Genomic DNA, 12,489 nt, shown 5'->3' on the forward strand with positions numbered 1-12,489 from the left:
TTTTTTTTAAAAAAAAATTAGATTTGAAATATTTTTCAAAGCAATTTTTAGGGGGTAAGGAGTAGGGGTGGTAGGGGTTGAGTGAAGCAAAAAAAATCTTAAAATTTGAATTTTTTAAATTTTTTTTGTTTGAGGCGGGGAGGGGGGTGGTTTGGTAGTAGGGGTGAAAATAAATTTAAAATTTTAAAAATAAGAAAATGTAAAAAAAATAAAATATTTTTGAATGGGGAGGGTCGGTTACGGCGTATGGGTAGAGTAACAAAAAAAATTAAAGGAAGAAGTAGAGTTTTGGAAAATGTTTTCCTTAATTTTGGAAGGGAAGTCATTTTCCTTAAATTTGAGGAAAATGAGCTAATTTGAAAAACATTTTCCAAACATTTAAGCCAACCTAACATGAAAAAATTGGAACATAGGAATACTTATAGGGTGAATTCATGATCCATTTATAAAATTAGGTATTTTATGTACTTAACTTTTACAATTTGAAAAATATTATTTGCAAATACTTGTACTTCAAGAAAGGTTAAATGGTGTATTTGACTAAATGTTTGAGTTATTTACCCAGAGAAATAGGGATCAATTTTCACTTAATATTTTCTCTTTTTTTATTGGGAAAATACATAAAAACTCCCCTAAACTTGGCAGCAGAATTTACTTTAACACTTAAACTATACGAGCGTTTATTTACCCTCCTAATTTTATTTCGCGTGAATTTAATACCATCCTAACGGATGATGTGGCAAAAAAAGAAAAGAATTTTTTTTGAAAGCGCGTTAAGTTATTTTTAAAAAAAAGTAATGATCCCACTTTGTATATATGAAAAAAAAAAAAACCCACCCACCCCATTCTTCTTCTTCTTCAAACCCCCCCACCTTGCTTTTTCAAAACCCCACCTACCCCTCTACTTGCTTGTCTTTTCTTCCTCAAACTCCCCACGTCACCCTATCCCCAACCCACCCCATCCTCTTTCTCCTTCTTCAAACTCTACATTCAAAGCACATAAATAAAAAGAATCAGGTCCACATAATTTTTTTTACTCTTTAATTTGGAGATTTGATTTTTCGTAAAAAGTTATGAACTTTTTTGAAAATAAAGACTTGGGCATAAAAGAAGATGAGGTTTTGTCAACCGATCTATAATGTTAATGGTTGACAATGACAATTGAAGCAATGGGTAGAGAAAGGTTTTTTTTAAAAAGAAAAATCACTACAAATAAATGTGTTTTTCTTGAATTAATTAAGAATTCCACATTAGTCTGGTTCAACATGGGCTTGTGTTTTTGGTGTAAAAATCGTCATCGTGCTTAGAGTAGTGCAACACATATTAGGTCCATTTAGAATTGGTGTGGAGCAACAAAGCATAAGTAATATGTTTCCAGAAGAAGTTCAAATCAGTACTCTTTTTATTGTGTTTAGAACAAAGAGTCTATAATTAGCTTTTAGCTTCAGCTTAATTTTCCTAGTTTTAACCTTCTTAATATATAGAATATGGTTATGGTAATTGCAAAAAGAAGTTAAGAATTAGAACTTGATTAGTATATAAAAAATAAATAAATAAAGAACACCGACAATCGACAATGACAGTAAATGACGTTGAGTATTGAAATAAAATCACTGGTAATGACTTTAATTTTTCTTAAACTAATTAAGAACTAAAGATTAACTAGTATTTAAATATTCTGAAAAGAAAAGAAAGAAATGAATTAAAAAAAATCAAAAATCAAATTTTAGAGAATTTCCAATGTGGCTATGACGTGACGCTTATGTGGTTCTGATGTGTCAATGACGTGGCGCGTGTGTAATACACTTGCCAACTTGAGACTGGTATTATATTTTTAGGGTGGTATTAATTCACTTCAAATATGTTAAGAGGGGTATTTAAACGCCCGTATAGTTTAAGTGTTAAAGTAAGTTATGCTGCCAAGTTTAGAGTTTTTTTTAAATGTATTTTCCCTTTTTTATTTAATGATGCACCATTCTTTTAGAAATGGAAAAATACATAAAAAAGAAACTCTAAACTTGGCAGGATAACTTACTTTAGTACTTAAACTACACGGGCGTTTAAATACCCTCCTTAACATCTTTGAAATAAATTTAATCCCATCCTAATAGTACAATACCAGTTTCACACTGGGAAGTGCACTACACACACGTCTCATCAGCGCCACATCAGTGCCACATCAGTGGGTGGGTGGGGTATTTTGCAGAAGGAAAAAGAAGGCGGGTGACTTCGAAAAAGAGGGGGAATGGCTTGCTTTGTTGTACTCGCCCAAGTTCTAGTTATTTCATTATAACTAATGTTTTAGTGAGATCTTTTAGAGTTGTAAAATACCCAAATTTGCCTTTTTCTTTTGAATCTGTTACTTTCATTTCTTCATATAATAATGGGTATCAATTGTTTGTGATGTCTGCTTTTAGATCTTCAAGTCAAGTTTTTGTTTATGATTCTTTGGTTCATTCTTAGAGTCAATTTGGTGGATTTGATCTGATTAGAGCTGGGTAGGGTGTTTTTTATTTATTATAATATATATATATATATATATCACTTTTTTTAAGAAAAAAAAAATATATATGCGCCTAAATTTATTTTTTTGCCATGTCAGCTTTTTCGGGTGGAATTAAATTCACTTGAAAGATGTTAAGAGGGTATTTAAACACCCGAATAGTTAAAGTGCTAAAGTAAGTTATGCTGCCAAGTTTAGGGTTTTTATTTTTATTTTTATGTATTTTCCTTTAGAAATCCTAGAACCATCTCTGCCTAGGAAGGTGAAAGGTGTGTTCTATAGAACAACCATAAAATCGACAATGTTATATGGTAGTGAATGTTGAGTTGTTAAACTCAACATATCCACGAGATAAGTGTTGCAGATATACGGATGCTAAGATGAATGTACGGTCATGCCAAATTAAAAATGATTACATTCATCAAAGGTACAACTAATACACGTTGAGGAAAAATGGAAGAAAGTTACTTGAGATGGTTTGGACATATGTTCCGTTAACCTACATATGCACCATCCTAAGTGAATGTATTAAAAAGGGATAAAACAAACTTAAGATCACATGGAAGGAACTAAAAATCCACGATATCAATTCAGATTTACCTAAAGATAAAACTCAGTTCATATATTATTTTTTTGGTTTTATTTATTCCTAGCAATGAAATGATCTTTTAATGAAAAAATGGAGAGTCAAAAATCAAATGTTCAAGGAAAGAAAAGCCAAGAAGGAACAAAATTCAACTAAATAATATATATATAAATAATATAAAGGATTCCATCACATTGTCACATGACCATGCTAATAGTTTACAAACCAAAAATTTCAAAAGACAAAACTGAAAAAACATAGTTAAAGAAATCACAACACAATTCCTTAAAAACTAGTAGTAACAAAGAAAGGTCCAAGGCAAATTAAATATGAATTTTTTTTATACCGTATATAGTTGCCCACCAAAATAATAGCCAGTAAAATGTATATTTTCTGTATATTACATATAATATACAAAAAATATACATTTTTGATACATAATTTATGTATATATTTTTTGTATATTGATGAGCGACTCTAATTATTTTTGGGCGAGCGACTAAATATGTTAAAAACCCTTGATATAGTAATGAATAGAGGCCCAAAAAGTATGTAAAATTGAGAGAGATCAATGGATTCTTCCTATGAAGGTATCCAAACTCATCTCACTTGGATCAGTAGCTTGAAGTTCAACTTGGACACCATCTAATTCTCTCCTGAATCTGTCTTTTGAACTTGCATACAACATCTTACTTCTCACCCTTGCTGTCTCTGGTGACCTATATATATACATTCCAACAATATTGTAAAATCACACATAAAAAAAATTGTGAGCTCTTTAAGATATGTCTTTGTTAGATATCAAAATGTGAGTATATATTAGTAATGCATTACAATTTTGTACATGTGGCAGCCTAGATGTGGTCTTTGAGACCTAAGTTGCACGGACTCTTCACTTTCAATGCCGTATTTGTGTCAGATTTTTCAAAAATACACTACTTTTGAAGAATTAGACATGCACCGATTGACATTTTTTAAGAGTCTGAGTAATACATTTTGAAACTAGATTTAAATAATATTATATAGGCATAATTGAGTCATTCCCTAAAAGTTGAATGACCATCCAAGATATTGCAATCTCATCAAGATTTGACTTTGTTAGATATCAAAACTATGTGTTCTTTGACAAGGTTTGGAGATTCACAATCCAAGAAGTAATACATATTGAATGATAGATAATTGGTAGTTATGTTGTTCATATCCTTCAAAAATTTCACTGCACCCATGTTAGATCCTTGAAAACGTTTTAAGATCTGACGTATAACGAATAACAATTTTGAAGGATCGGAGCAGCGAAGTTAAATAGGTAGTGAAAAGAAATGATTTACCAAGCAACAAAGAAGATCCTGCTTTTCTGGACATTTTCATCAGTAGTCCAATCATAGTCAAAAACAGCATAACGACATTCACTTGGAGGCATGCTATTAGCAAAATCGTCATGTGTCTCAGCCTGTCCACCAACTTTCTCAACCACAACTTGCTGCACAGATTCATCAATCTTGAAAACTAGGAACCTATGGTTCCTTTTTGCTTTCAACTCCAAGAACCTCAGCTTGCATTCATCACTCACTGCTATCCCTGATGCCGAATTTGCCTATCCAACAAAAACAAAGAAAGATAGAAGACATACATAGATAATAAACAAACCATGTTGCGGACTATATTATTTCCTAACAACATTAGACAGTGGCGGAGCCAGAAATTTTCATAAGGGAATTCAAGAAAATGTAAGAATGTCACTTTTGATTTGAACCTACCACCTATAACAAATTTTGAGCCACCTTTGCTACTACACTAAAAGATTCCCTTATGTCAAGGGGATTTAACAAAAAAAAAGGTAGTCAGGAGCACTAAGCATCTCACGTTTACATAGGATTCCAGGGAAGGGCCACACCCAAAAGTAGAGGCAGGATTAAGAGTTTGGGGTTCTAAATTTCTTTTTTAAAAAGGAGAGGGATGTTTGAAGCGTGAAAAGCATTTCCATGGTCCATTCCTTACCACTAAACCGTCAATCAATTTTGTTAGGGGTTCACACAAGTTAATATACATATATATTTATTTAATTTTCTAGTACAAATACGAGAAAAGCTATCGGGTTCATCCGAACTCACGAACATCCACCTAGCTCTGACTCTGCCCAAAAAGATGTAATGTTGTGATATATAGGTCAGATCATTTTACCGTTACTTCAAGGCTCCGACAATATATGATCAACCTTTTCTTTGACCTATTTACATAGTCATAATTTACCAAAAAATAGGAATCAATTGAATTCCTTTTGGACCATATAGCTTGGCCCTTAAAGTTAGGGCAATTGAATTTTTGGGACATAAACTTCTTGAAATTATGTAATGTGAAGGTTGAGAGATCATTTTGTCTCTTTTTAGGAATTCTACAATAGTTTCACTCCCCCTTTGATAGTTTTCTATGATATTTTATCGCTTTTCAATAATATCGGCATACATATCACGTAACAGAATACACCACATTACAATTTATGTACCATATAGTAAAGAAAAACACGCAAGATCTAGCTATGTTAAAACATAATATGATTTGTGGAAGTGAAAGGAATAAAGTACATAGAACATACCATTTGAGTATCTAGCAATACAATTTTGGTGTTTTTCTGAAAGAAATGAAAAGGAAGCAAGTTTTTTTTTTTTGGCAAAAAAGAAAGAGAAGCAAAGAGTAGAAAGAAAAAGATCCCTAATATTTGGTATAAGAACAGAACAAATGTTCAATATAGAGGTTGTTTAGGACTTTTTTTTGGACAAAATTAACATGGTCCATAATTTCATACTTATTATGTAACGACCATTTTTCTATATCAATATTGTCACCCACATATTATGGTTATTCGTTATTTCTCCTATTATTGTGGATTACTTTTTGGGAGCATTAAGACCAATCAATGTAATGGAAAATAAATTAACATTCAGTTTAGTGGTATCAATGAGAGTTTTTGACACGATTCCCTAATGTAATTTGTAAATCATCGAGATATTTTTAATACCCTTCAAATTTATAAATTATTCAACATAGTTAGATATAGCTAGTAAACATGAAAATACAAACAATTTTGGACATTCTCATAATATTACATTTATGGAAACTCAACTTATTTGTACAACTTTTGAGAAATACTTAAGTGGTTTAATTAGGGGAGAATACATATTAATTAACTATGAGTAAGTGCTAACTGCTAAGGATTTATGTATAAAAATATGTCATGAATCGATAAGCTTTGTAAATTGGATGCGGGTATATTTTTACACAATTTTTATGTTATTTTTATTAAGGCATAATACATAAATGTGTTGTTTAACTTGGTTTCAGCTGACAATGAGATCTATTTCCTTCGATTTTGGTTGTACACAAACAGATACTTAAGCAGGTTAAGCTAGTATAAAATTGAACAAATAAAATATATGTGTCCTATCTTTATTACAAGTAAAGTAAAGATAGAATTGCATTAGCCTGTTAAAATCTAATAAATAATTTAGTATTAGCCTAAGACCTCATTTGTTTTCATTAAGATTAAGACGTTTATATCTGAATGCACATCTGAACAATTAAGATGTTGTTTCTAGATATGAAACTAAATGATTAAGATTGTTTTTTCAACATTTGAATATACATAGTAATATTTGTATGTACATAATAAATATACAATTCAAAAAAAAATTAAATATCTAAAAAGAATTAATAAAATAAAATAATTATTTGATTAAAAAAATAAAATAATTATACTTGATAATTGCTATTGATGGTGGAGATAGTTTATATTGGTGGTGGTAATAATAATTGTTGTTGTTAATGGCTAGTAATGATGGTGATGATGATAATAATTGTGAATTTGTGATGGTGGAGATGGTTGTGTTGTCGTATGGTAGTGGTATATTGGTGGTCATATTATAAAGTTAGTTGATGTTAATAGGTGGCGGTGTAGATGGTTTATTTCCTTGAAATTAAAAGATCGTTTATAATAGTGAGACTTTTTCTTATACCTTGGTGAATGAGAAAAAATATTTGCACTATTAATTACTTTTATCATTCCACTTTACTTGATAATTTTTTATTATTAGTATATCTCCAAAAAAATATACAGTCCCTTTTATATCTTCTTATCGAGAAATTTTATAATTACAGAAATACTATGCATATTTAAAATTAAAAGTTTTAAAAAGTTTGCTATACATAAATATGGTCGCATATTTAAGATAAAAAAGAAATTAAGAGTCATTCTGTTTTATTCATCCAAAAAAATAAAATTAAAAGTCTTCTAGAATTTGCAATATATGAATACTAAAGCTTAATATAGTTTCTCTTTCGTGAAAGAGAATTAACACAAACAATGACAAAAATGATTAGGAGATTTTGAGCCTATAATTTTGCAGCGGCCTCCCATACCCGTACAATCTTGCTTACATAAACTATCACATCTGGTATCATCATTAGAGTTTGGAACACAACTCCCAGTATGAGTATCGGCACAACATTTCAATCCATCAGCTTGAAACAAACCTGAAAGTCAAATTTATTATAAATTCTTGCGTATCAATCTACAAACTTTTGTAACATAGGGTCACATAATAAAAATGAAAGAAAAAAATATATCAGTAAATTATTGGTTCTATCGTACAATTAAGAAATATTTATTGGAATTATTTTATAACTTTAAATAATAACTTCCGTATTTCAATTTTCAGTAGAATATATAAATGTTTAGTGATAAAAAAAAATGTTACCAAATTAAAGAAATCAATGATTCAATTTTGGTCTAATTTGTTTTCTAAAGGACAACCAAAACCAATTAAGATGGTTTCCAAATGTTGAAATTAAACTAATTAAATCGATTTTTCATGTCTTTGATTTTGTCAATTATTTTATTTGTTTATTTTGCCAATTATTTTTTAAAATATATAATAATATACTGTCAAATACATTTAAAATTGACTATCAATATAATACTATAAAATCAGTTTTATATGTATAAGAAAAAAAATATGTAATCAAAGCTAAACTGTATGTGTAGTTATCACCAGAAAATTATCTGCATTGTTCAAGAATTTAACCATTTTCAAGAAATATACTTACAAAAATTACAATGAATAGAAAATTAAGAATCTAACTATGACATATTAAGAATCTTGGCGATGAGTTAAATTAAATAATAATAAATAAATATAGAGCTCCACAAGTTATTTATAACATCAAGATTCTTGAAATAATTGAAATAAAAATTACAAATCGAACTAAAATGTAAAAATAAAAACAATAAATTATTATAAAGACGAATACTACGAATCAATAGTCCAAAAGATTAACGAGCACATAAGATTTTTCAAAAAATTATATTAAATATAGATATACATATGAGCAATTATAATTTTTAATAGGCATTATAAATATAGAACTAACATAATTTTCCATAAATCTTTTCAATCCTTCTCTATATAAATTAAGTAAAATATTTTGTTAATTAAATTCATATTTTATAACTTCAAAATATTAAACAATGGTACTTAGCATCTCAAAATTTCTTTATAGTGTTCTTTTCATTGCGTTCCTTGTTTCAGGCATTTAACTTTTTATTTATTTATTATTGATTACCTAAAAATCAAACCAAACTAGAAATTTAATCAAATCAAAGAAAAAAACCGACACTATTATTGGTTTGCCCCAGCTTTGGTTTTTAATTTTAAAATATGATATTCCCTTTGTCCCAATTTATGTGACACATTTCGAATTTCGAGATTCAAACAAGTTTATCTTTGACAGTAATTTTTTCCTATATCTTTTAACTATTTTGAATTATCAATTATTGAGACTTATAGTACTTTTTATGTAGTTTACAAATATATAAATGTCATTTTTAAAAAATTGAAGATTTCATGAGCAAATCCTCGGTCAAACTTAAACTGTTTGACTCTCGGAAAGCGAAATGTGTCACATAAATTGGGACAAAGGGAATATCATATTTTAAAATTAAAAACCAAAGCTGGGGCAAACCAATAATAGTGTCGGTTTTTTTCTTTGATTTGATTAAATTTCTAGTTTGGTTTGATTTTTAGGTAATCAATAATAAATAAATAAAAAGTTAAATGCCTGAAACAAGGAACGCAATGAAAAGAACACTATAAAGAAATTTTGAGATGCTAAGTACCATTGTTTAATATTTTGAAGTTATAAAATATGAATTTAATTAACAAAATATTTTACTTAATTTATATAGAGAAGGATTGAAAAGATTTATGGAAAATTATGTTAGTTCTATATTTATTTCATGATTTTTTCATACAGTAATATGTTAGTATCATAGCACTTCTGGTGCTTTAGTTTTGGTAAATTTTATTTTGGTTATTTAAATATTCTTAACTAATGATAACATATATTTAGAGATAAATAATGTACAAAATTTTGGCTATAATATTACGTATCGCTTAAAAATGGTAGCATATATTTAGATTATATTTGGAGCCTCACAATTGTACTGCACCACCTAGAAAACAAAAGGAGGTAGCATCTACTTAGAAACATTATAAATATGAATATTACATACCTTAATTTAGAATATATAATAGTATTACATATCTTAATTTAGGATTCACATTAATGATAGAATATTTATTTTTTTATTTATTTTTCTTATGTGTAATTTTGATATTATACTAATCTCTTGTATTTTTTAATCAATGAATTGAAATATTCATTCTCTAGTTTCTCTCGTATATTTTATATATTTCTGACAGTTATTCATTTATTAGCTTCTTCAATATGTTTTCTATTTTTTGCTAATAGAAATTTAAGTGAGTAATTAATTAAGTTTTTAATTGAAAATTTTGATATTCGTTCATGGAGTAAAGGTTACTAGTGTTACAAATAATTTAAAAATGAAAACAATAATATATTCAATATAATTTCATAAATAAACTCTCAGCCATTTAAAATGTCGACCTCTCACGTTATATTCATATATCTTGCAATATGAGAGTATCATAGCATTTTTGGTGCTTTAGTTCTGATAAATTTTATTTTGGCCCTTTAATATTGTTAAAATATAACAACATATATCTAAAGATATATACTAATACAAAATAGTGATTGTAATGTTATCATTTAAATATGAATATGATAGCATATATTTAGAAATACTACTCACATAAATGTGAATATTACATATCTTAATTTAGAATTCACATTAATGATAGAATATATATTTATTTTATTTCTAATAATCAGTCCTTCATTAGTTTTCTACTGCTAACAGAAATTTAAGTGATTACTTAATTGATCCTTTGATTAAAAAAAAAATCACCCATCTCTTCTCGAGAAACAAGTGGGCTATTTCTTTGCAAAACTGTGCTCAATTTCATATGTGGCAATTCCGCCAAGATCTCTTCGTTAGTTGGGGGAAGAATCCGCCCGAAGTATTTGTTCATGTGGTGAAGGTTAGTGGTATACATAATTTAAAATTGTCCGCTCACCTTATATTCATATAGAAGATAATCATTTTTTTAGAAACACTAGTTATCATTCTAAATACTTACAAGTATATTTAGAGAATTTTAGGGTTTTAAAATATATATTTTTGGTCGAACAAAACATCTTCTTATCGATGATAAAATAATAAAAACTCGTTCCATAAACCAACCAGCTAAACTAGCTATATGTTTTTTCTTGGCACTAAGCCCTCTCTTAAGTATGTACATCTCGCATACACTCTACCATCTCCCCTCTCCAGACCCCACTTAGTGGGATTTCATTGAGTAACTTGTTGTAATATCAAAATCCAACCAACTAAACTAGCTATGTGTTCTTCCTAGGCACTTAGCCCTCTCTTAAGAATGTACATCTCTTCTTGTCATTCTATCATCTATCCACTTCCTATATATATACTTCTTTATTCTTTGTTTAATCTTTATCATTGTCTGTTGTCTGATGCTTTGTGGTTTGGACACCTTCTGATTTCACAAAGCCTCATTCCTAGCTCTCCAAGTATGGTATATTACTGTTGTCGCTATTGCCCATTGCATAGTTCTGCTTGCCCAAAGATAGTCAGCCTTGTTCGCAATGTTCCATACATACTTTGCTACTGCCGTCTTGTTCCACATTATGCAATTTATTATACCAACACTATAACGACCGGGTTCCGTTGTTATAGAAAAGCCAACGGGAAAACTTTTTGGATCAGAAAACTTTTTCGTAGTAACTTGAAATTTCCCAACCTAGTCCAGATTTGGACGAAATCAGAGTCATTAAGGTGTAGGGAAATCTGGTAGCAATTGGGTGATATAATTATGAATTTTATCACATGAGTTGATAGATAAGTCGTTAAGGAACTCGTACGACTTTACGGAATTGAATTCGGGCGAGTAGAACTCCCGGAATTGATCTTGGCGTGAACTGGTAATTTCTGAGTGTCGTTGGTTGAAGGTGTGTTGTGAAATGGGGTCTTGGAATTATTAAAATAGCTCACTGGTTCCATGCAAGCCGCTGGGGCGGGATTTTGGGCGCCAGGGCGGGGACGCTGTAGCGGGGTGAGGACCGTTGTGGCGGGTCAGACGCGACTTAAAGTCATAAATAAACCCCAAAAACGTTTTATTCTGCTATTTTCAAATTTGAGAGCTAAGGAACAAACCCAGGTCTTTTCTTGATGGTTTCCCATCATTCTTGAGGCTAAAGGTAAGATTTTAACTCCCCGAATCCATTTTTCGATCCGTAGAACGTAATCTAATGGGTAATTATCGATGGGGGAGGGGTTTTGATCTAGAATCTATTGTGGAAACAACACTAAATTGGGAGATAGGGATCATGTGTTTGATCTAGGGTTCATAGAATTGTTTGTAATCCGGGTAATTAGTGATTGTTTATTGATTCCCGTATTGATTGTTTGTAGACCAAGAAGAACAAGCGGAACGAATCCGGAAAGGGAAGGATCAAGTTTCTTAGGGTTTCAAGCTTGCTTCGAGGTAGGTGATGGTTGTGATTCTATGATTGTGTGATGTATGTTTGTTCTTGCTTCATTATGATACATGTTGTATGCGAATGTTGCATTGTTGATCACATTAATTGTAATGAGGATAGATGAATGATGAATGCCATGAATCATGACTTGATTGTATGATTATGATAATGTACTTTGTGATTGTGATTGTGGCTTGTTGAATGAATCGGGTGTTGCGTTCCGACACACTAACTTGGATCGGTTGCCACGTTCTGGCATAATTATGGAATCTGTTGCCACATTCTGGCATAATTATTGGATCGGGTACCACGTTCCGGTATGCTAACAGTTTGGGTTTGGGTTCCATGAGAAGACCAATGACTTGATATAACTGTGATATTTGAGAATCGTGAAATTGTTCGTTGTTCGTAATTGTTGATGATATTGTAT

The 12,489-nt window shown here is 30.0% G+C and overlaps 1 protein-coding gene across 1 annotated transcript; it reads right to left on the reverse strand.

Annotated features, from left to right (window-relative positions):
• Window positions 1-3,567: 3,567 nt before the first annotated feature.
• On the reverse strand, window positions 3,568-11,206 carry LOC102606033 (actin-depolymerizing factor 10-like). The gene is made up of 3 exons (XM_015306289.1): window positions 11,105-11,206; window positions 4,418-4,683; window positions 3,568-3,808 (listed from the first exon to the last, which is right to left on the reverse strand). The coding sequence occupies exons 1-3, from the start codon at window positions 11,204-11,206 to the stop codon at window positions 3,658-3,660; spliced, it is 519 nt and encodes a 172-aa protein (XP_015161775.1). The 3' UTR covers window positions 3,568-3,657.
• Between the last annotated feature and the right edge of the window lie 1,283 nt (window positions 11,207-12,489).

Source organism: Solanum tuberosum, unplaced genomic scaffold (genome assembly GCF_000226075.1).
Source record: "Solanum tuberosum cultivar DM 1-3 516 R44 unplaced genomic scaffold, SolTub_3.0 scf00027, whole genome shotgun sequence".
Lineage (NCBI taxonomy): Eukaryota > Viridiplantae > Streptophyta > Magnoliopsida > Solanales > Solanaceae > Solanum > Solanum tuberosum.